At 43.3% G+C, this 26,029-nt stretch overlaps 1 protein-coding gene and 1 pseudogene across 6 annotated transcripts in view; one reads left to right on the forward strand and one right to left on the reverse strand.

The window, feature by feature from the left end:
• The window catches only part of Slc4a4 (solute carrier family 4 member 4), a 451,986-nt gene that overhangs the window by 105,020 nt on the left and 320,937 nt on the right, over positions 1-26,029 (reverse strand). For all 6 annotated transcript variants that reach the window (XM_039092509.2, XM_006250791.5, XM_039092511.2 and 3 more), the window contains one exon: positions 5,185-5,342. In XM_039092509.2, coding sequence (XP_038948437.1) covers positions 5,185-5,342 — 158 coding nt within the window. The remainder of the gene's footprint in view (positions 1-5,184; positions 5,343-26,029) is intronic.
• Positions 6,465-7,173, forward strand: LOC134481884 (gem-associated protein 8-like; annotated as a pseudogene).

Raw genomic sequence — 26,029 nt, forward strand, 5'->3', positions numbered from 1 at the left:
TTCATTAGACAAACCCAATCCCACAGTCATTTTCCCACATGGCTCTTGGGAAAAGAATTGTGGATTCTTATGTAGCCGGGGACAAGGAAGAGGAGACAAGAACTGATGGCACCAGGAACCATTTAGTAGTTTACTTCACTGAATATTTAACTCCCTAACTCACTTTAAAAAGAAGAGGACTGACATCAAATGCTCCATAAATGGATGTCACCATCTATTCCAAAAATGGTCCTAGCATTTTTTCTCCATTTGTAAAATTCACTCCAAAGATCTCTTTAAAAAAGAAACAGAAATTAAAACTATAACCATCCTCCTTAAAAGTTCCAATATTCAGATCCTGTTATCAGAATAACCATAAAACCACCCCATGCTTATCTGCCTGTCCTAGAGCAGAGGCGAGGGAGGCTCACTGTGTAGGGGTGCCCCGTGAAGGACACAGCAAAGGCAACTGGAGACTCTGAAAGGCTGCCCAAGACTGAAAGTGGTCACTATCAGAGCCACACTTCCGTTCTTCCACCACCTCCACTGATGCTTGATACAGCAATAAGCCAACCTGGGCGACAACACAGAGTCCTTCTTGGCAGCAAAGGGTTTGATGGTGGTTTCTAAAGGGAGTGCTCACTAATCTCAGCACAATGCAGGCACAGATATTTAGCCACTGAGGTGAAGTCGCATTCAGAAAAGTTAGTACTGGTTACATTTACCAGTTCGGCTAGCCTGTCTATCGAGGGTCGTGCACGGCAGAAATGGCAGTTTTAGGGTAAACAGGCAGATTGTGGGTATCACAGAAGAAAGATGTCTTGACACTGGCTCCTTTGTTTAGTATATCTGTATTGGACTTCTCCTGTCTGGCCCTTTTTATTGTTTTTATGTATCTAGATATTAACTTTTCAAATAATACACAATCATTGCTAACCCTTGCCTGGGCCACTTTGTGCATCTCCCATCTTTCTCCCATGGCCGTGAGCTTCTAAAGACTCACTCTGGAACTGATATGTAGATTCACTCTCAGATTGGACACAAGGTAACAGAACCTAATTGAATAGTGGGTTCTCTGTGAGGAAACACTCTTGATCAGTAACAGTCCTCAGACGTCAAACTAGGCAGGGAGGAGGTAACTGTGGAACCACTTTGGACAGAGTAACGGAGCTACCAAGTTAACACAAGGGCAAACGTTTTCTATAAAACGTTTACTGTTTGGTCTTTGCCCCATAATACCAAAGGAAGGAAGTAATAGGTTAGTGTGGTGATAGCTACAACATGTACTAAAACAATAAGTCAGAGTGCAAGAATTATATTGGCCCAATAACCCGGATGGAAAGGGATCTAGGTTAAAATAAAAAATCTCTTCACTAGGAAATGTCATCAGGTGCCAAGTAGAAATAACAGAATGACCAAGTTGTAAAGGGTTTTGTATTACCTCGGTTAGGAACAGGCCGGAGATCTACTCCCAAAGTATCATAGGAAGAACTCTGGGCGTTAAGTGTACATCAGAGTCTCACTGTAAGCTAAGAGTTTCAACGGGAGGATCGGAAAGCTGGAGCAGCTTCTAATGCACAGCACCGTTGCCATGGATATGAGGAGAGGGGAGACCTGAGAAAGCTGGGAACAACCCTGAAAGCAGAACCCTCTCTGCCTAATGCCCACCCCCTGCCCTTTCACCCCCAGAGAAGCAAAAGCTGCTACAACATTTACAACTGTTGTACATCCTGCCAAGCTCAGCTTTCATAATGTACTGAAAACTGCCTTCATGATGCAAGCTGGGTTTTGTCAATGCACAGAACCAGAAGTTTTCACCAGAAGCCTTTCTCTTTATTAACGAATCACTAGTGAGCATTGCATTTGTGTGACTGGACATGAACACATGTTGACAGCTCAGGAGGAAGAACATGAGCTCATGTTACTACGTTTGTTCTACTCACGCACAACTACAGACGTCAGCATTGGAATTTATAATGGTTCCAGTTGTCTCTGAGTCCTCAGGAGGCCCCTTCCTAATTTTGCAAAGTTTTGCAAGTAACTAATTATGCCTGCAGGGGATGCCTCTGGCATACTTCACAACAACAACAAAAAAAAAAACATCAGCTGATTCCTGTCCAGAACTAGGGGCCTATACTCACATTCTCAAGATTATTAGAGGCAGAACAAGTATGGAATCAGAAAAGGAGTCAGCCTTCCTGAAGCACTTAGTCTTTTTAGAAAGGATGCATTCCCCCTTCCTCATCAGATAACGACTATCTCCTCTATAAACCCAGCAGGTACCCATCCCTTACCCCCTTCTCTGAAGCAGCAGTGAATCAAGCAACCCATTATGCAGCTTTGGAAGATGTAGCTAAGGTGCAGCTTCACGAGGACCACACACCATCACTACCACCATGGACAACAGTAAAGCACACAGAGAGTCCATAGCAGGGATGTTATCTCAACCCCTCTAAAACATTATAATGCTTTAACATGATTAAGTACAAACTACTTCTCATAGGCAAGTGATTATAACATGCAGTATGTATTAATTTATAAAATGCTAAAGAGAAACACTGCACTACTTAAGACTCTAAAGCTCACTGACTGGCCTTTTATCTTAGACCATGATCCAAAGGAGACAAAACTTGTTTACACTTGCTATTGCTTCTTACCATACCAAAGTGGATTATCCTAACCTCTCTAAGTTGCCCCTAAACTTTGGCTATAGAGTCAGAAATGTGACGTGACATTCTACTACTAGCTAATAGCAAATCTTCCCATTTATCGTGTGTGTATGTGTGTGTGAGTGTGTGTACATGTGTGTGTGTGTGTTTGTATGTGTGTTTGTGTGAATGTGTGTATGTGTGTGTGTTTGGATGTATGTGTGTGTATGTGTGTGTATGTGTGAGACCGTATATAAAGTGATATCAAGAAAAGTGCCTGCAAAATATTAAAAACACCGTAAACACATTCCACCAAGTCACCAGACATCAAAGACTAGTGTGTTTGACATGAAAAGCCAGGGTCACCCCTGCACAGACACCTACCTACCCAGTGACTGACAGCCACAGCGCTGCACGTAAGAGGCTACCATGGACCACAAGAAGTGAAGTAAACAAGGAATTCTGAGAGCTGAGCTAGGAAGGACAGCAGAGGGCCAAACTCTTGAGATTGCCCACCACAGGAAAGACAGTAAAACTGTTTCCCAGGAAGAGTGGTATTAGCACTCACAGCATAACCCTCCTCCACATCTAAGGGGAAACATGACCGTGAGAAGACGTGTGTGATAAAAGACTTTACAAGTATGCCTGCAGAGCAACGGAGCAGTGTACAAGTCAAAGTCCAACACGGGGTACAGACTGGGTCGTTTACAGGAACTACAGACAGGGTAAAGACAGTGACTATACATTCCTTGTGGGATTTCCATTATTGCATTTCATAGGATGCAGCCATTGTAAATACATACATGCATACACACACACACACACACACACACAGAGAGAGAGAGAGAGAGAGAGAGAGAGAACGCTAAGGAGCCTCTCCACTAGTGATTACAGTTTACCCTGATCCAGAAGACAGCAAACAGATAAAGTATTTCCTGGAACAATATTAATATCTGAGGGTATATCGTTCAGATTACAGCTCTGAAATCGTTTTATGATATTGAATTACACCTCTTCACTTCTCTAAAATAAATGGCTTCGCTCCTCTCTCCCTTCAGATGATGCCATTTTTCAACTCTAAATTAATACTTCGCCCTGGTGCAGAAGAAAATGAAGAAAAGAATGGGCCAGACAGGAAGGAGGTGGTAAGAGAGACACACAAATGGCCATGGGTTCCGGCTTCCTGGATGTGTATCACTGTTTAAACAGAGGCCCTTAAAATATTTTTTATTTGTAGCTTCCAAAGAAAAAAAACGGTAATAAAAAATGCAAGAGCAATCTTCTTTAACACTTCTCGGCATGTTTTCTCTTTCAAGCCCTAGTAAAGTTAGTGCAAAGACATAAATAAAGCCACTGGGGCACTGAGCTGGACTCCAGCCATCCTGAGTCAGCGGCTTGCTAAGGTGATTGCTCAGACAGAATTGCAAGCCTCCGCCGGAATGTTATAGAAAACACCAATCACAATTAGCCCATTAATTGCACAGCTGTGACTACCTCTTCGCCAATGCTGCATGCCCGGTGTCTGCCCCAGGTATTTAAAAACCATGGGTGGGAGGATGCCTTCGTGAGCAGGAAGACTGGCTGAGCTGAAAAGAGCTTCGGGACATTTGCTTCTCATTTTCTCCCTAAGCCAGCTCAGAACAAACCTTGAACCTCTCATCACCGTTGGTTAACCATGCTCAGATCCTCTGAGTCCAGTGAGAGGGATCTACAGCCCTTCCTGTTCACGTGTAGAAACTACCAAGAAAAAAAGAGTCACCTAACTCTACCCTGGGTCCCACGGCAAGCACATTCCTCCCCCAAATCAGGTAGTAATTTCCTGATGTCAATCTGAAGCTACAAACTCCTCTGTGGCCTCATCCTCAGCACAAGTCTAAGCGAGGTTTTAGCATCTCTTCAGCTAGTCTTGTGCCTAAGTCAAGCGTGCAAACCACTAAGTACAGCTTCAGAGATAGCTGGCAGGGAGGCTTCTAGAATGACTTCTAGGGTAAGAACAGTAGAGCGTCACGTGATCATAACACAAACAAACACTTCCTTTGAAGGCAAAATGGCATGCTTACTATAAAATGTATGGATTTAAGTGCTTAGGGTGGTGGTCAAGTCTTTACAAAGAAGCCCACTTAGGCATGCATATGCATCTATGTGTTGGTGCTTCTACATGTGTGAGCCCAGTCACACTTTCCTGATTAGACGAAAGAAATAAAAACATCTACGACCTCTGAACAACTTACTCATTGTGCCATTTCGGACAAGGTATTTAAACTCGGCGTCTCGACATGGCTACTAGAGTTTGCTTACTAAAAGTCTTATCAAATGATTGTAGAGAATAGCCCACAAGAAGAAGCCGGCACAGAGGCCAGTCGTTTACTATCACTGCCATCACTATTACTGTTCAAGTGACATGTAATTTAAGAGCACACCTGTCAGCCAGCCACTATTCCAGATGAAACCTCTCCAGTGCACAGTGCACCCTCGTTCCACTGGTTCTGGAACCTAAGAGGCATGGCATTTCCCTATAAGCACCCTGTGAACCCTGGTTGGAAGGAGAGCAGCTTACCTTGTGGGCACAGGCACCTCAGTCAGGGCACCCAGCATGACAGCCTGCTGTAGACGAACAAAGGCAATGAAGGGAGTGTCCAAGAAGTCAACCTCCCCAACGAGCACGTTGGAAGCTTCTGCATCACGGGGCAGTTTTTTCATGAATTTATTCTTCAGCTGCACGGAAAGGGCAAAGAAAATAGAATTTATTTCAAGAGAGAGTAAGAAAGTACACCATATACCTTACTCCTAGGAAACCTCTTTAAATGAGTCTTTACACAGCAGCCCTTGGCCAGACATTTGCATATTATGACCAACTATTACATTATAGTAAACATTTATCTGTCCCTTCAAAAACATACGAAGGGTGCAATAGCATACAATACATTAATATTAGTGTGCAACACATCTTTTTAAGTGATTTATTCACTCACTCAATACACCATTGAGACTTCACTATCAGAAAGAAAATGATCTAAAACACAGGGCTAGCAGAAAGAAAGGTCCATTTCATATCCTGCTTAGGGGGATTACTACCTAGGGGGAAATAAAATACGATTTAAAATACGATAAAGACTAAGAAGAAAAATAAGACAGACAAGAAAGTTCTACTTTTCAGAGTTGTCAATGAAGGCATCTGAGAAACACATCTAACAGTAGAGAAAGGGCACAAGCCCTGGGCAAGGTCCTACACTGAAACACTATGCAAGTAAAGGGAAAGCCTTTGAACAACAAGGAGGTTGTTAGCTAAAGGAATAGTGAGAAGCCAAGTGTAGGAAGCTAAGAAGCAAAGGCAAGAAGAAGAGCTAAGCTGCACTTATGATGGGCACCATGTCATCAGTCACCAAAGGCTATGGGAAAGGGTGTCAGAAGGTAGGAAGATGTCTCCTATGCGAAGTGATCATGACTTTGGGAGCCACCAGTATTGAAGGCCACAGAACAGAAAATCACAACCTTGAGTGTAAATATAGGCTAAGAACAGCATAAATACCCAAGCCCTGGGCCCCTCTGTCCTTCATAGAAATAGAAGGTGTTGCAGAGGACAGTGGCACAGAGACGTGAGAAGAGGAAAACCAGGACTTAGCAACAGCCAGCGAAGGAAGGCCGAAATGATGACCAGGTATTTGCAGCTGTATGCTAGGCTGGTGGAGGTTCCAAAACATGAAACTTAAAAGAGTGGACCAGCTCCTTTTAACTCCTTACTATGAGAACCAGGTCTGTTGTTGCCCACCTCCCGAGATCTGCAAGCTGTGTGCCCACGATTTCCTGCTTAGACTTTTGCAGTTAGAGAAAACAGCAATGGTCTCCAAATGAAGGGCTACTGAATCTTGGTATTCTCACCCAGTACATGCAAGATACTGGCAGCAGCATCATCACGCAAGGCTCTGGATGCAAAGCCAACAGAATGCCTACAGAAAGCTCAGGGATTCCTATTTCACCTCCCCATGGTTCTTCCCTCACGGAGTTCTTCCCTGGAACTCCCTTGCTTATGAGGCTAGACACCCTTGGACCTCTCAAGGCCAGCATAGGACTGGCAGGAGTCTCCCTACAGTGTTTCCCATCTCAAAAGCTCTGAGCAGCCTCTGCGCAATAGCCATAGAACCCAGGCATCCACAAGAGAAGGTGAAGCACTGCGTGAAGAGGAAGAGCTGGAGTCGGATTCAGAGGACAGAGTGAAGGGTGACCTGAGCAATATGGAGATCACCGAGGAGCTCCACCAGTACAGACTGAGAGGCACGGAGAAGAGTGACAGCGACAGCAGCAGCTTGATGAGGAGCGTCTGAGTGACTATGTGAATGCGGACCACGGCCTGTACTTCAACCACCACAGGTCAGTGGAGCCCCCATCTAAGAGGCGTTGGGAGCAGCGCCAGGCAGAGATGAAGAGCTTATATGGGAACAGTGCTCCCGAGATCCTGGCCATGGAGGCGGCAGTGCAGCTGAGCTTTGACAAGCACTGTGACAGAAAGCAGTCGAAGTACTGGCCTGTCATTCCCCTGAAGTCCTGAGTCCTGGGCACCGGAACCCCAGGCAATGCCTCACCATTCCTAATTTCATCTCTCATGGACATTTTCAGAGAAAAAGGCCTGTATACCAACATGGCGGATACGGTCTGTCAACCACTTATTGTTCTGTCAGCAGAAGATATACTGTTGCCAGCACGAGGAATGTTCACTTGACATGTGTACTGCACCGGCCCTAGGTTTTCCCTGCAACAGTCCAGTTCGTTGAAATTATTGCCTAGAGATACTGCCTATTGTTTTGCATTTTCACTTTCCTTCTTGAAACCTTCCGGAACGTCATAAAAGCCTTAAGCCACATGTCATGTATTGCTACATTTTTTTTTGATCAGTTGTCATACAGCCCATGCCAGCTACAAACTCTTTAAATCTTCCTGCTTCCACCCCTCAAATGCTAGCTTGCAGGTTTGCAACCCTACACTGGGCTCCTGTCCACATATTTTCTCTGACTGTAGCTCTTTGGATGCCTCTGAAAATGATGCAAGTGGCAGTAAGACAAGTGGCACTCAGCTAGGTATCAGCCCTCATGCTCTATAAAAGACCTGAGAGTAAATACTCTGGACTTGGCAGGCCATGTTTTCTATGTCATAACTGCCTATCCCTGTCTTCCTAGCATAAAACCAGCCATAGTTAATAAACAAACAAATGTGACCGTGTTTCAATAAAACTTTATTTGTTTAAAAAAAAAAGAGTGGACCAAAGAGCCTGCACAATAGCCACACTGGGAAGTCTTGACAAGAGTAGGTTCAGTGGACATCAGGAACCAACCAAGCAACAAGTGGAGACTGGAGGCAGAGACTGTTCCATAGAAAAATATTGCTACAAAGGAACGCTGAGAAATGGAGAGGCAGATGGAGGACAGTGCAAAATGGAACAAAGTTGAAAAGTGTAGCTATTGCAGCCCTTTCAGAAAGTGAGCAGAGAGAGCTAGTGGAGGCAGATTACTGCTACAGGAACTGTAGAGAATTGCTACAAAAATAACCGCAAAGGCAAGCATCCTGGAACTACTGAGCAGGGGTGGTACCCACATCACAGACAGAGGAGTCAGCTGTATACAGGGACACAGCTTAGTACCCTAGCAGGAAAGCAGACTGGGTGGGTTTGAACGTGGGTGATTTGAGAGACGAGCTAGGTAGTGGTGAGGGCTTCTAAGGACTCCTATTTTTGCAGTGAAGCGAAAGTGAGCTGGTGGTGAGGGGGAGGGAAGTGTTTGGAGGATTAAGGGGAGATGGGAGAGTGTAAAGTTGTTTTCTCTCTCAATGAAGGCCTCAGGACATGGTTGATTTGGAAGTCTGTCCAATAGGCATTGTTCGTTTGTACGATTTAGGGGAATTATATCAGTCACAATGAAAAGGATAAAGATAAGACCTTTACAAGACCATACAAAAGGTACAGACTTCAGATAAACAATTTTTACCCAATATAAATGTCTCACCCTTCATGTGAAAAGCACCAGTGAGTTTAATGGTTTCAGCCAGAGATTACTACTAAACTAGGAAGCAGCAGACACCACTCAATACGCCCGATTAGTAAGGAGGCTGGGTCAAGATTTTCCTCTCAAACTTCAACTTAAGAGTTTCTTAACTGGGGAAAAGACATGACATGAAAACTGATGTCCAGTCCCCTGTAACCCTGCGTCTCCTTCTGTCCCCATCTGCTTGAGAAGACGGCTATAAAGTTAGAAAGGAAAATAGGGCTAAGGTCTTAGTGGGACCCAAAGTAAATAAATACACAGGACAAAGTGGAGCATGTATTCTTAGGTATCAACAATGTGGTTACTTCTAAGCAGGATGGAGCTTTACAAAATATTCAAGAATTATATTAAAAGTTATATTTATAATATCATTTATAAGAAACCTGTACAGAACAAATCATCTTGTTACATGAATTGGACCAGATGCTGAACATAAACATCACGTGTATTCTCTTATCTCATATATGCTATCTTCACTTAAATTTTATATATACACACAGGCTTATATATGTGTATGTGTATATATACATATATATATACACATATATATGGATCTAAGTGAAGGGAGACAGAGAACAAGAGAATGTAACCGGATGAAGACAAACTGACACATTTTCTTCTGTTACGTGCACAAATCAGATTTTATGCACACACATATACGTACACATATATGTGGAACGGTTATATGAAAAAACAAAGGGGAATTGTTTGAAGATGGGAAGGAGACCAGAGAAGAGGGAGGAAAGACAGAGGGAAGTCGTGGGCTGAATATGAACAACGTACAATGACGTGGACCTAGGAAAACCTACTGAAACCCCTGGTGTATTTTGTACACTAGGAAAATTAAAAAAGGACAAAAAAATTCTTAAAACAGAAGCCCTAAAAAAGGCCCACTGCCCTCAAGTCGTCAGAATTGCTGGTACCTAGGAAGCTAATGAAGGGTTCTCAATTACACAAAGCAGGCTGAAGTGTGGCTGGGTGGCAAAAGAAGTCCTTGAACTCTTTCCTAAGAGCCCTCCTTTATGGACACAGAATGGAAAGTATATAAGAGTCCGGCTGGACGATCACTCTCCTCCCATGATTCCTGACTACCATAGCTAGGCATGCTGACTGCAGTCCTCTGTGGTTGCTGTACTCATGAGCCTCATACTTCTGACCAAGGAGCACCCTTCAGAGCTCAGCAGAGCCTGTTCCACTCCCTCAGCCCCCTTCCTTGGAAACTCCACTAGTCAATTCTGAGTCACACTTGCGTTAGATGTGTGGAAACAAGTCAGAGCAGTTAGTTCACTGGGAATACGCTCAGGAGCCACTCGACACATACTTCATCTGTAATAAACACTATAAGGGGGAGAAATGGATTTTGTAGCAATGAAAACCAGATCAATAGAGCATCAAACTGTCCGGAAAAGTTATAGAAGCTTTTAGGGCTCCACTGCAACATCCACACGGCTCACAAAAATATGCAGAATATCCAGGCCGCTAAATACAGAACAGGGTCTGCCTAGCTGTGTCACGCTTTCACTGAGACTGCTGTGTTCCTGCCATTCAGACCTTAGATGAATCTTCCCTACCTGAGCACTCTCCTTGCAAGATTTTGTCAAGTCTCATACTTTTAAAACTCGCCCTCATGCTGATGACCTAAAATACGTAACCTAAGCCAGGAACTTTCACAAAACTCCAGGCCTAAAGCACCTTCAAATGGATTTCTGACGCACATTTCATTCCACACATCCAAAATGAGCCTTTCTGAGAGTGCCTTTCCCCTCCCCTCCACCCCTCCCTTCCACCCCACCCCACCGCCTGCCAGCATTTCTTGCAGTCTTTACTGACCTCTGAACAGCAACTCCATTCCTCCATAGCTCAGCCCCAAGACTTTGCTGTCATCGTCACGCCTTCTTGTACTTTCATGCCTAGGTCTAATCTCTCAGCAAATCCTGCTAGAGCTACGGTCACCATCTATCTAGAATCCCACTGTTTCTTATCAACATCCATGCTGTGATCATTTTCCTTGTGGTACTGGCTTCCTGCCTCGAGTGCCATTTTCTGCCTTTGTTCCCAAACTATTCATGAAAGCAGCCAGATCAGGTATATCTCTGGACTCGAAACCCTCTATTGGCGGCCATTTCTGAGGTTTTACCCAGACAACTATGAAAACTCCCCAATCATAGCATCATCCAGAAACCATAAGCTCCATGTCCTGACCTCCTTCCACTTTCTCCAGGCCTTGGCTCTAGCAAACATTCCAGCATCTATGTCCTCATCCGTGTGCTGCAGGATTCCTTAGCTCAGGTCCTTCTGTCATAGCTGCTGTTTTCCTCTACAATAATGTCTTCAGGGGTCCCTTCCTCAGTCCCTTACGATCTATTAAAGGTCACTCTTAGTGGAGAGACTTTCCCTGCCCGTATGAGTCAAGACGCTTTCTCCCTCTCCACACGAACATTCCCCATACCTCTCTTCTACCCTGGGTTTATCTTGTATGTATCTCCCATCACACATGCCATGTGGACCTCTCATCTTCATTGCCTTCCTCCTCACAGCAATATAAGATCCCTCTATGTGAAACGGTCGTCTAATGTGCCCAGTGTTACTTAGGTTCCTTACGTCTCTGACAGTGTCTGAAAAGAGAGGTTAATAATCGTTGAATGAATGAATGGCAATTATGATTTCTACTTTTCTCTGTAAGATTTTTCCATTCCTTTTGTTTATCTTTTATACTTTTTCCTATTTTTGTGTTCATGCATGTATGAGATTTCTTTTTTACATGAATATGAACAGATAGGGGTATGCAGATGTGGAGGCATGCAGAGGCTAGAGGACTTGGGAATCATCCTTGGTTGCTTTTCTACAAAATCCAATCAATTGGGTCTTCAGTAAAATCCAGACCTTTTCCACATGGCTAGTCTCACGTGCCAACTTACTCCGGTAATCCCCTTCTTCAGCCTCCCGGGTGGAATAATAAATACCCTCCTCTTCACTTCATAACTCTAGCACTCATGCTTCTAAAAAGGTGTCTAACCAATGAGCCATCCACCCAGCCTTCCTCTTTCTTTAAAGAAGTGAGCCATTCATATCACCCATAAATAAATGACCTAGACCCAGGTCACCATTAGTGAACTACTTTCCTAACAAGAACTGGAACAAAGGATATAGACCTGACCCGTATGAGAGAACAAATTCTTTTGTTAAAAGAAATTGCACTCATATGTAAAAAGAACAACATCCTCCCAGTCAGTAGCAGTTGTTCCTGCCCAAGTGGAAGGGAAAGTCTCAAAACTATCAGGGAAAAATGAAGACAGAACCCAAAGACAAACAAAAGCAGGAGAGAAAGTGGGCAAGGAGAGGGATAGCTGAGGCCCCAGTCATGATCGGTCATATGTGTCCTAAGGCCCCTCTAAGAAGGTTGCCCCAGTTTAGGAAAACAGTGCCTCCTCTTCAGGCTTAAAGCAGTTTGGAGTGTGTTCCTATCCACTGCAGAGCCCAGCCACAGCCGTGTACTTGAAGATGAGTTGAGGAGCGCCAGGTTCAATAGAGCGGGATTTGTATCCTTCTGCACTGGAGCCATTCTCAAAGCCTTTAAGGAGCCTGTGTGCCCCAGAATGCTTCAGCTCCTGCCAGAAGAGGTGCATTGTGGTACGAGACCTGATCACAGACTGTTGCTTTGGACAGAAATATTTCCCTCTTTCATCCAATCCCATGCTCTCTGTGAAAAGGGATAGGGCCTAGGGTCTAGCTGTGGGCACTGTGGAGAACACACAAGTTCTACACTCAACTTCACAGTGCAATGGAGAAGCAAGGTCAGAAATAGCTGTCACGAAAGAAGACACATGAATAACATGAAAGTCACATTGTACAGTGAGAGGTCACGAAGCACAGTAATCATAGCCAAGAACAGGGTTCAGGGAAGGTGTCTCTCTGCATCAGAGTTTAAAAACCTACCCCGCAGCATTGGCTCATCAGACAGAGTCATACCTTACTTTCTGTAAGGGATACAAAATAGCGACAATAGCCACGACAAGAAAATATAATGGCCATGATACCAACACTGGTTCTGGACTTACACGATAAACTCTGAACAATCATAAATGACTAAGAGAAAACTGTATGGATTAAACAGGGAGACATCACAAAAGTCAACAGAAGATCAGGAGAATAAGAACAAGATCCAAGGCTGATAAATCTGGCTAAAAGTTTCCCAGTAAAATCATCCCAAAGATACAGTGTGACACATTCCTCCCTCAGAGATCTTTAGTTGTTTCTCCCAGGGATGCCCTGACTGGATAGTGTATAGGGTCAAATACAAGAACGCACAGTGCAGAGAAACCCCTTCGGCCAACCTCGATTTCAGGGAAAGGAATTTCAAGTAGCTATCTTTGGAGCTACGATCACTGAAATATACTTTGGCTACCTCAGCAATTCTGGGACTTTTTTTTTCTTTTGGCTTTTTAAAAAAAAAAAACAGATTTTAATACAAGCTGTGCGTCCAGATGTGCCTATTTTGAGATCCCTTTTAATATATCCTTTCCTCCAGACTAAGACCTTCCTCTAATTTCTTACACACATGCAGCCTGTCTGCTATGAAAACTTAACTCCCACAGTGTCTTGAGCATCCTTACTTTCAGAGTGCTTTGCTATGAACCTAGTGAGGAGCTATGTCAAGGAGCTAGGAACTCTAAGTGGCTAAAGTAAAAGAAAGAGTAGAGGGGGTGGAGTTCTGGTTGTGTTCTGAGACGGGAAAGCTGCTCATCTATAAATGGCAGGATTCTGCAGCTCACTGAAACAATTGGCTTTTTCATTCCCCACTTAGATCTTAGGCTTTCCTACCCTCTTGCAGGGAAAGTAATTGGAATAGTCAAGGTTTTGCAGATGGGACCCATCACACTATGACGCCTACTTAATCGTAACTGGTGTAACCACTGATGGACTGCATGCCCTCATGCCTACCTCGACACCACACTCGCTCCTAACAAAATCACCATCGAGGAGACCTGACCTACCACATCCCTCTGAAACTAGCAGGTGTTAAGAATCTTCTTATTTTTTAAATCCTCCATCATTATTGCATTAAGATAATTATATCCAGTAAAGTTTACCTCTCGACTTACCCATCCCCTTGTCCTGTCTACCTAAGCAGACTACTCTTGGAATTGTTAATACCGTTTCTCTTTTGGTCCTCTTTTTCTTATTTTGGGGGTTATTGTCTAGCCTTCGTTTGGAAATTTCTAGCTGCTATTCTTCTCCACACAAAATCATCTGCCAAGCTTGGTTCTGTTGTAGGTTTCCCTGGTATCATAGGCTTCCCTAAAGAGGATTTCCGGGTAGGGGTCAGGTGGTTACCATGCCTACTGATTTGCTCCCAATTTTCTACACTTGACATACTGTGATGGCACAGAGAAGTACTTTCTTTCAGTCTCCAAAGTCTCTTGTTTTAAAAGATAAATTATACAATCCCTTCGCCTCTGAATCTCACTGGGATTTTAAGGAAAGCCTAACACACTATGTTATATTATAATCGCCTGTTATAGAAATTTAACATTTAAGAAATATGAAAGTGGGGACAAGGCTCCGGACCTGCCACACACATTCCCAGCATGTGCACGTGCACGCACACACACACACACACACACACACACACACACACACACACACACACATACACACACACACACACACACACACACATACACACACACACACACACACACACACATACACACACACTTAAAAATGAAAGAGGCAATATGAACCCTAGAGAAGGCAAAAGAAATTATAGTTAAAAATCTATACAATGGAAAACAAGTGATCATACACAGTCTAACAGTTAGACTTTATGATTTGACAGGTATTGTCTGTCTTAGCTAATTTATCTAGGGAGGGAAAAGAAGCCATTCCTTTAAGTCCATAAAAATCTTCCCTTGCTTACAACATTACTGGGCGCTTACCATCTACGATGTGGTCTGAGGTTTCAGAAATTCACAAAATTTGAAAGTGTGTAAAGCCACTGAGATGAGACACCAGAAGGCTTTGCGGTTCTGCTCTACTTTGTAAAGCACTCTTCAACTTCTTTTGCGTTTCTTTCTTTCTTTTTTTTTTTTTTTAAGAAATACAACTTCAAAGTGAAAACAATCGCCTGAAGGTGAAAATTTGATTTTACAATTTTTCATCCCAGATTTAGACATCTCACCGTCGTCGATGCAAATGAGCGTGCGAGGCAGCATGCTTGCAAATGGCCATCAAACTAAATATAACAGTAAGTGGATCCAATTTCCTAAACAAGATGAAATTTCAAGCAATGACCTCCTTTAAGAGTCTAAATCTTTAAGCCACATTTTGTGTCTGTTATAAAAAGAGAAAACAAACACATAACACTGCTAAACGGGAATTTAGCTCTTAGTAATTTTAAAGTGTGTTTGTGCGTACTACTTTAATTGAATTCTTATACCTAACTTATGAAAAATGCACCCGGCCATTTTAAGGATGAGGGGAAACTGAGGCCCACTGAACTCACTGAGCTAAGGACTAGGCCAGGACTTGGAAGCAGACCATCTGCCCAGGCCACGGCCCTGCCGAATGCTCACATGTCTCACAAACACATTTGATTACCTCAATTTTAGAAGCTCTTGACCTAAAAATCTCCAAGCCTTTCATGTAGCAAATCCGAGTTGAAACATCTGCACGCGCAACCTTTAAAAATTAGGATGAGCACATTTAAAAATATTTAATAGTGTTTAGCTGCGTGAAATGGATGGCTCAGGGAAAGAAGCTGGGGTGAAGAAAGTCAGAATACAGGCCGGAGCCCTTGGAAAGGCTGGAAGAGAGAGAACCTGCAAACTCCAGGTGCTGAGTTGGGAAAATTTTTTTTAAAGTTCTTCTCCTCTACCAATTGTAAGTAGGGATCACCCACTCCGTGTACCAAGGAAAGAGACTGAAAACACTCATGGTACTGTGTGGTAATGAGTCCCCACTTGTGGGTGTGCCCTGCCTTCCCCTTATATGCTACGGCTCCAATTACACCTCCTCACTCTGGCCTCTGGGGAGGATACATCTGAGCCTGATTCCCTGCCCCGTCCCCTGACCTTCCCTACCCTGTCCGCTGTCATTGCATTTGGCACAAGGCACCACGGACAGAGACTCTTATCAGACCATAACTACATTATGTAAAGTATCTGGTTGTTTTTTTAATTACGTATTATTCAACTTTGCTTCCCTGGTACTTCATTGTCCGAGTCTTGAAATAAGTGCTCAGCAAACATTTAACACGGAAGCCCAGGTTAATTCATTCACTCTAGGTCATAGCATCAGAATCCTCTGCAGAGGCAAGTGTAGTATGGGGAGCCCCATGGATGGTGTCCCCCTGACTGCTACAAACAACAGAAAGTTAGATCTTCAGTAAATAAGTGAAGGTGTTTTTGCTGTTCCAGAACAGGTAAGCACTCATTGCCAGCCAACACTTTCCAACATCTTCCTCTAACGCCTACAGAGATGCTTAACAGTGCTGTCCTTTGCTGGAGATTTCTCTGCAAGCCTTTGAAAGACCTACCTGTCTGAGCCGCACAATGACTTCCTTCCTCACTTAAGACATCATATCATATTAGTAAGGTGAAACTGTGTCTTTGTTATCAAAAGAAACGGAGGACTCCAATAATTATTTTTAAATTATTGATGCTAATGGTGATAACGACTACTAATGTCCTTTCCTACCAGTGATCGCTAGTTATGAGCTGAGCCAGGGATGTTTTGTGCTTCGTGACAGAGTCTCACGTTTTCCTAAAGAAGCTATCATTTTCTGGCTCCGTCCGCCCATGACGAAAGTGAGGTCTACAGATTATGGTAACGTGCATGAGATCAGGGAAGGTGGAAAGGCTAAGCAAATGCTCAGGCCGAAGGCTGCTGACTACAGTCTAAGCTTCCACAGCAGCCTTGGGACTGTTAACTGATATTCTAAATGCAAATGGAGAATAAGATGTGATTTCGTAATTAGACCGAGCTAATCCGGGCTCTTCCCCCACACAAGGCGTGAGACCTGGGGCAACTTGCTCCATTTCTTTAAGCTGAGTGTTCTCATTTGTGAAATGGGGATCACAAAAGACTACACTGTAGAGCTGTTAGGAGGAGTAAAGGAGGTCACACCTGGACCCCCATGCACAGAAAACTTACTGAGTGAAGAAATGCAGAGGCTCTGAATCAAGATAGCCTCAGCAGTGCCTGGAGAGTGAGAACGTATTACAGAGAAAGAAAAGGGTAGACTGCACAGAGTGCCTAGGTGGTGGAAATGTGGGGCAGAAAGGGCCCTGACTGGAACACAGCAGAGGAAACCCTAATGGTCCTCAGTAGCAAAGGCAAACACGGCAGCAACATGGGCAAGTATCAGACACTTTGCTGAGCATCTGATGAGCTCTCAACGTACCTGTGCCCTTAGTTAACCTACAGAATGGTTGCTGATAAAACCAGAGTTAGCGTCTGTATTTAGCTCCTTTGTCTGCAGACAACACTGACAACACACATATTACGCAACTGTGGAAAAGCTCCCGGCAAAGTAGATATTCAACAAATGGTGACTTAATATAACCCTCAAAAAAACAAAAACAAACAAAAAAAATTTGCTGCTTACACACCTCTACCTTAAATTTAAACAGAACCTTCCAAATCTTGAAGAGAAAACTCTTCCCTCAGTTTGGAGCTCAGATTTAAAGTTGTATAACCACAGTAGGGAAACTCCCCAGGGGACTTAAATGTGACAAATGCATCCCTTAATGAGCTTTGACTTCAAGACTATTGTAGAAATTTGCCCACAAAGAAGCGACAGTATTAGATGGACCCAGAGCTGAGGTGAACATGGGTGATTCAATGCAACTATTGTATAAAATAAATATAATTCCTCATGATGACTTCACCATTGTATTTATCTGAAATCCCCCAGAATGACACTCTTGTCCTTGAACAACTGTGCTCAGCACAGAGGGGGAAAATCCTTTATGTCTAATTCTGGATCTACCTATTAATATCTAAAAGGCAATAGTCTTCCCACTTCCACCCCCAAGAGAAAGATTTTAAACATAGGCTTCCTTTCATTGCCCGGCAACCTCTAGCTGCCACAAAGGGAGAAAGGTTGCATAGGGAACAACCAGATGAAGTCAAAACAAACAAACAAACACAATTAGCATTGTGGGGGTTAGCGACTTTAAGAGAAAATTATAGTTTAAGGAGAAGTGTTTTCCATGTATTCTCCTCTGCACACATCCCAGCCAGGGTAACTGAGAAAACACATAGAGTATTCTCTCAAAAACAAGAAGTTTCCAGGCATGAGAGGTGGGAGGGCGTACTCATCAGAGCTAACTAAAGTAGGCAACCGAGAGTGGAAAGTTAATGGCTTTGTAAAACAAACACCCATGCAGAAAGCTTTTCTTGTGAAGAACGCAAAGAGCACTGTCCCCACATCTCACCTAACCTTGACTGACCCCAGTGCAGCCCACGAATCCGTCAAAGCTCTGTCCTGGGCGCCTTATAAACCTCAGAGTTGATGCTTCAGACCTCAGGGCTAGTTTTTCAAGTCTCTTCCCTTGCAGAGAACAAAAAGAGGTGTAGTTGAGGACTTGGGGGCCTGTTGAGGTTGCAGGGAGTTCGTGGGTGCCCTCAAGTTACATGCAGTCTTTGAGCCTTCATCACCCTGAACATTTGTAACTGAAGAGGTTCATGCTTGTTTTTTTAATCACAAAATCAAATGGATCCTTGACATACAAAATCCTTAACTACCGAAGCATGAGATAGTATTCCACTTAAAAACAGGCTCAAAGAAAACCAAAACTGTTCCTCTTCTAAGGCTGAGTGCTAGGTACACTCCAACCTCTAAGAGTTTTGTACCTCAAGGAATGGAAAGAGCGATTTTTTTTTAAATACCAGGAGATGGGAGCCACAGAGCACTGTGGGCTGGAAACCCTCCCTCTGTCCCCCAGATGTGTCAATGGCAAGAACATCTTTCTCAGCTAACTCCTACTCAGAGGATTCTAGAACTGGAAAGGACCTGGGAGAGTTCACTCCTGGCTCTCCTGTGAACCAGGGAAGCTATGACATGTTCTCCAAGGTCGTGCTCCCAGAAGAGCAGACATACTGTTCTTGAGTACATCTTGAATACAGGCCTACTCTCTTAAGCCTGCCTCCATGCCTTTCTCATGCTACTGGGAGGGAAAGCTGAAAATGATAACCCACTAAAATGCTGTTTAAAAGATGTCACAAGTGGTTAACTATAGAAGTAAATCCAGCCATCAAATGATAAGTGGCAATAAAAATCAGCTGTCAGGTTGACAAGTCTACCTGGCTCCTAAGATGTGTGTGAATGAATGTTCCAACACCTAACGACTCCAGTTTAACAAGAGCTTGTCAATCTGAAGTCCATCTGTGGTCACGGGGGTTGGTGGAGCAGGGGTGAGGGGTAAGCAAGAGAAAATCACACTATCTATTGACTTCCAAATGACTACTATCAGTTCTCTGAGAATTCAATACTATCCTCGGGGAAGCACTGAGCCAGTCCGTCCAGGGCTTGGATGTACAAGCGACCATATGGCCCTAGAACAGCACGTGAAACAGGCAGCTGTATGGCTGTAATTAAATCTGTAGTAGTCACACTATTATTTATTCAGTAGGGTTTTTTTTTCATGTTCTCTTCACCAAGGTCTCCAAGAACATGTACCAAATTAGAACAATAGAGAATAGCAGCAAAGTGAAAAGGAGGAATTGAGGAATCGAGTTATCGTCCTGATAACCAGGCAAATTATACAAGAGTTTCCCTCTGAGCTTCTTATTCTGCACTTGGGGGCTAAAGCCATCAGGGGTGACAGTCTCTTTGAGTCTGAATACTGAGTCTGAGGGTCCCTTCCACTACTTTGTTCTAGGGTATCTTCCAACCCTGAATTCTGCCTCTTTGTGTGTGTGTGTGTGTGTGTGTGTGTGTGTGTGTGTGTGTGTGTCTTTCTGCCTCTTATTGTATATATTAACTGTGTGTGCCTCTCAGTGTGTGTGTGTGTGTGTCTGTCTGTCTGTCTGTGTACATGTGTGCACAGTCTATCCTATGAAATGGGCTAGCCTGGCTTCATTTCAGCTCTTCCTTCTTGCTCTGAGCTCTGAGCTTGTAACACTTCAATGATTTATTCTAGTGGGGAGAAAAATCACGAGTTTCTTGCTAGTAGAGATGAATTTGTCCTGTTGGGGCAGAAGATTCCGATTTTTATCATCTAAGGGATGCTGGTTCAAAGCCTGGTATCTACTGATTGCTGAGTGAGTTTGTGCAGTCCTTGTCCCTTTGAGCTTTACAAACACCCTAGTTAAAAATACAGCGATGTATCTTTGTGTCCTTGTGACAATAAAAGGTGACAGGGTAGAGTGAAGAAGGGAAAAGGTTGACTACAAGCTACTTTGGGGACTTGGGTTGGAGCTCATGACAGACCAGCTGCCTTGCATGCAGGAAGACCTTGTTCCAGCCCCAGTACCAAAGGAAAAACCAAGCAAACAGAAGCTGATTATCTTCAGCTCAGCCCCTAGCTCTCTTGAGAGTGTAGGAGTGGGATATATCAAGTAGCAAAATGGCCCGTGTAAGATAGAACAAGAGCGTATGTTTTATGTAGTAGCAAAATGGAGCATCAGTATATCGCTTCTGTTTTGATTGGAGTAGAGAATGATCTAGGATGACTTTGCATTAAATTTGCTCTATGCATCCAGATAGTCAAGGTTTGTACGGGTGATAAGTTCTCTTCCCCCACCTCCTCAACAGTAACAAGGCACTAGATAATCCGTGGCGATCCATGAACTATTATCCTTACAGTCATGTAAACCACTATGATATTAAACTACAGCACACAGGAAGCTGGCCGTGGCCTGAGGACATATGGCAATGTGTAGCAGGCTTCTCTGTGAAGGAGACACAGACACATTGCTTACTGCTGCTGCGGCACTGTCTTCACGGCAAAGCCCAGGGTAACATCCAGAGTCCTGCATCTCCCACCCGGAGTCTCTCTCTAGTGGACCTGCAAGGGTCTCGTTCTTAGAGATTTATCACAGGGAAGTCTTCCTTCTCTGATACGATGCTGCACACTTTCCTGCCCAGGTCTTTACACATGCAGTTTCCTTCAACTATAATGCCATTCCCTACAGGTGGCTTATACCCCCTCACTGATTCTCTGTAAATGTTATGTCTTTAGGGGGAGTTCTCAGCGAGTTCCCAGTCTAAGCCAGTACATGCTGTTGTTTTATCTCATTACACACACACACACACACACACACACACACACACACACACACCACAGAGGGAGAGAGAGAGGGAGGGAGGGAGGGAAGGAGGGAGGGAGGGAGGGGGAGAAAGACAGAGAGAAAGAGAAACAGACAGACACAGAGAGACAGAGACAGAGAGAAAGAGAAGGGCAAAGAGAGAATATAGCCCTTGATGCAGATGGAGAGTAGAGAATTACCCAATCATCTTTTATTTTATTTATTTATTCTTGTTTTCAAACTTTCTTTTAATAAAACCTACATGTTTGTACTACTTTGATACCTTACTTTAAAAACTTTCTAAAATGAATACACAGTGTGGTTTTTATAAGTATCTCTGAAATTCAAACTGCGGACATAAATCCAGGTCATTCAGAATGCCCACTGGTGGGATGTCCTTCAGGGAGTGTCAGAGTCCCATGTGGGGAGAATGATACTTCTATCTCTCGTCACACAGCCTCACAGATGTTTTCACGGTGTCCCGATGAAAAGGGCCAGTCTGCAGAAATTCACCACTCTGAATGGGGGCTTCACAACTCTTGTGAATACTGAGAGCTACTGTTGACTTTTCCGAACAAGTTCTTCCTTCTAAAATGCCATGACGGGGACTCGGTTCTGGGAGATCACCATTTAACATTCAACAGCACCATCAATGACCCAGGCAGCTGCTCTATCCTCAGACTCAACCTCGTATAGGCTATGTAGTGACATCTCTACAAGTGAATTTTAAACACAGCTTGGCTCTAAATTCTATTTGAGAAGTGAGCCAGGCGGCTAAAAGGACAATGAGAATTCGCTTTGTCTCTGCCTGGAACGTCTTTTGAAATAAGACATCCTGATAAGCAACAGGGTTTGAATTTGACCATGACTGTGGTGTTACCCTGGGGATCCAACCATGAGAAAATGGGCACGTAAGAGTGACAAAGTAAAGAACTAGCAGAGACAGGAATAAATTCAAGTTGAGGGTAAGGCTGCCTTTCAACCCCTCGAATTACACATAATTCCGTGTCATACGCAGAAAAGTTGGGTGGTCCAGATCTGAAATGTGAACTGCACGGGTGGTATAGAGCCACATCACGGCTCTATACCACATCACGTGTAAAAGAGCATCTTGGTGTGCTGACAGCTGTCTTCCCAGTGCATCATTGAGGCATATTATCCTTTTTTAAAACAGCAATTCTGTGATGATTTCTTTAAATTACACCAGTCAGCTGGTTAACGATGAAATTCATAGGCAAATGGATGGAACTAGAAAATATCATCCTGAGTGAGGTAACTCGATCACAGAAAAACACACATGGTATGCACTCATTGATAAGCAGATATTAGCCCAAACGCTTGAATTACCCAAGATGCACAGAACACATGAAACTCAAGAAGGATGACCAAAATGCAGATGCTTCACTCCTTCTTTAAAAGGGGAACAAAAATACCCATAGAAGGGGATAGGGAGGCAAAGTTTAGAGCAGAGACTGAAGGAACACCCATTCAGAGCCTGCCCCACATGTGGCCCATACATATACAGCCACCAAACTAGGTAAGATGGATGAAGCAAAGAAGTGCCGGCCGACAGGAACCAGATGTAGATGTCTCCTGAGAGACACAGCCAGAATACAGCAAATACATAGGTGAATGCCATCATTAAGCCACTGAACTGAGAATGGGACTCCCTTTGAAGGAATCAGAGAAAGAACTGGAAGAGCTTGAAGGGGCTCGAGACCCCATATGAACAGCAATGCCAACCAACCAGAGCTTCCAGGGACTAAGCCACTACCCAAAGACTATATACATGGACTGACCCTGGGCTCCAACCTCATAGGTAGCAATGAATATCCTAGTAAGAGCACCAGTGGAAGGGGAAGCCCTTGGTCCTGCCGAGGCTGGACCCCCAATGTACAGGATTGTTGGGAGGGCAGTAATGGGGGGTGGATGGGGAGGGGAACTCCTATATAGAAGGGGAGTAGGAGGGGGTAGGGGAATGTTGGCCTGGAAACCGGGAAAGGGGATAACATTTGAAATGTAAATTGATATACCCAATTCAGTAAAAATGGAAGAAAAAATAAAACTATAAAGACATTTAGACGTGTTCCTCATACAAAATAAGCTCCCAATGCATATGGTATGCTCGGATTCTTTTATTATAATGCTAAGATTACTTTTAATTCAACTTGTTTTCATTTCAATAAAAATTAGAAGTTCTCAAGGAAAAAAAGAAAATAAGTAAATAGATTTTAACAAATAAAACAGTAAGCTATTTCTAAAATGTTAGCATGTCAATGATTGTCCTAAGCAAGAAAAACTACATGAACATATGAGATAGGCAAACCTCTATGTTTCAAGCAACTACTTCACTTATTAAGACATGCGGCCAGCGGATATGAGAAGAAATTTCACCAGAGTGAAAGATAAGCACTTTAAGAAACTACTATAGACCAGGAGGTGGTGGTGCACACCTTCAACCCTAGCACTTGAGAGGCAGAAGCAGGTGAATCCTCTACAAATTCAAGGCTAAGCTGGTCTACACAGTGAGTTCCAGGACAGCCAAGGCTACACAGAGGAACTCTGTCTCAAACATCAAAAATAACAGAAAGCAAAAAACAAAAAAACCCCACTTTACTATGAAAAGATTTTATGTTCATTCACTTAAATTTGACAAAGATTCCTATCAGAAATCAGCTCACTAAACCACTGACTCTCCCCACAGTGCTGAAGGTGGACACACGAAAAGCAACACACACCGGGTGACAGTTTTATAATGCACACAGCAAGTCCCAGACAGTCATAAATTCAAACCTGGAACAATTACATGTGTTAGAATATTTAATGGTGGGGCTCAAAGTAAGTGCTACTGATCCACCTCAAAGTAAGTGGTGTCGTCCAGACTGGAGAGATGGCTCAGCAGATAGCGCATGGCTGGCTCTTCCAGGAAGCCTGGGTTTTATTACCAACACCCACATGGGGGCCTCACAACCATCTCTTAACTCCAGCTGCAGAGCATCAGACTTACATGCAGGCAAAACATCCATACACATAAAAATAAAAAATATTTAAAGTGGAGGTAGGCCTTAGGAGGGTAAAGAAAAACAAACTTTTGAGTCCAGCATAGATGTGATAACAAAATTAACAGTGGACTGTCAGACACATTTCTTTACAGGAAGGGGAAACCCGTATAGTATAAAAGGTAAACGCACAAAGTATTACAGGCTAAATTAGCAATGCAAATGTGAAACGTGAAGAATATCGTAGAAAATAAAACTGACCTGTATTCTACGAAATCTTACTGCAAACCCATCCGAAACGGAAAGGCAATAGCTCGATTAAATAATAAAAGTGACCATGACAGTGAAGACTTGCATCGTAGTTTCAGATACATCAAACTTTGATACGTTAAATGCTCATCCTTTCCGACAAGCACCCATGGAGTAGGCAGTGCTTAGTGAATTACAATTCTGTACTATGAACCAGAAAATTGAAATTCATAAGACTTAAGACGTAATCCTCTTATTATTGTCTTCAGTGCTGCTCCTGAGATGAGCCTAAGGTCAAAGTTCAACGACAGTGATTTTTCAAAAAAAAAAAATTAAGGTTGTAAGTATGTTTGTATAAGGTTGTATGTATGTTTGTATAAGGTTGTATGTATGTATAAGGTTGTATGTATATGTCTCAGATTTGATGACCTGGAGGTGACTCTGTCCGTGGTGAAGAAGCATCCAGAAAATCAGACATCAAAGAAACATGAGGCGTTTCGGCAAACCAAGTGAAGATTAATCAATCAAATTGGTTCTAACTGGATTGTCTACCGTGGTCCATGGCATGTTAACTTGTCAATCTAAATCTAATTTTCTTAATTTGGCCAGGAACGCTAACAACACAGACACAATTTCGGAATTATGTATTTCATAGAAATTGGAAAGTTTGGGACCACTACTCAAAGAATAATAACAGCTACAATATTTTTCATTTGTTGGAGAAGGAAGTCAGTCACATTGTTAAACAACAGACAGTCGCACTCTCGCTCGTGTTTCCCCACTTCCTGCCCGACTCTTTCCCGAATGTATCATTTGGTTATCATCCTGTCTTCCATTATTTATGTTCTCTAAATGGCCAAGAGTTTCCAAAGCACCCCTTTCACTGCCTGCTCTGGTCTGCTCTGGTACCTTTCTATCCCAGAACTCTATGGAAAACCCTACCTGAGATCACACATCAAACCATTTTAAAATCACCGTGCCATGGTGTTGGCAAGATTGCTTAGTGAGAAAAGGGCTTGTTGTACAAGCAGGAGTTCTTGAGACTGGATCCCCAGGACCCAGTTGAAGACAAATGTCAAATATCTTCAACCCCTGAGGGAATGGAGACAAGCAGGCAGACACTAAGAACTTGCTGGCCAGCCAATCGAGCCAAAATGGCCAATGTCAAGTTTAGTAAGATGCCCTATCTACAAAACAGAGGGGGAGAGCAATAAAGGAAGACATCTACTGTCAACCTTTGGTTTCCACATGTGCACACATGAGGCAGCACACATGCACACACATGTATAAATACACACACACCACCTCCACCACCATGTAGACACACACATCAAAATACATACAGAAGAGTCTTTTCTCACTGATGGCCATCAATCCAATCTAGGAAAAAGACATACAGAGTGACGCCTTTTAATCTCCATGGCAACAGCATTGCCCAACTAGACATTGTGAGACACTTAAGAGTTCCTTGAATTTTTTTAAAATACTAATTCAGTAATTAGTTCATTCAGCATGAAGTGCACCTCAAAGTCCAGAAGTGATCAGTCGGACACCTGTCTACTCCGCTGTGGTTTCAGTCCTAAAAGCAAGCCTAATCCTTACAGGCAGAGTTCATTGCAAATTAGAAGCACAGGTGTGCAGACCAGAGTGCAGCTCTGTTGTTAAATAAATTTAACTTTGGGACAGTTAATCTCACACAACCTCAAAATTGCCAGTAGATGTAAAGTAAGGTTGATATTAACCATTCCAAAGCATCCGTGTAAGGAAGGGCCCTATCTCCGTCAATTGTAAATGGTTCCTTTCAAGGGAACAAACTCAAACAGCTATCTTATGAGTGGGACAGTTATCTTGATACGATGAGATTAAG

This window comes from Rattus norvegicus, chromosome 14 (genome assembly GCF_036323735.1).
Source record: "Rattus norvegicus strain BN/NHsdMcwi chromosome 14, GRCr8, whole genome shotgun sequence".
In the NCBI taxonomy this organism is placed as follows: Eukaryota; Metazoa; Chordata; class Mammalia; order Rodentia; family Muridae; genus Rattus; species Rattus norvegicus.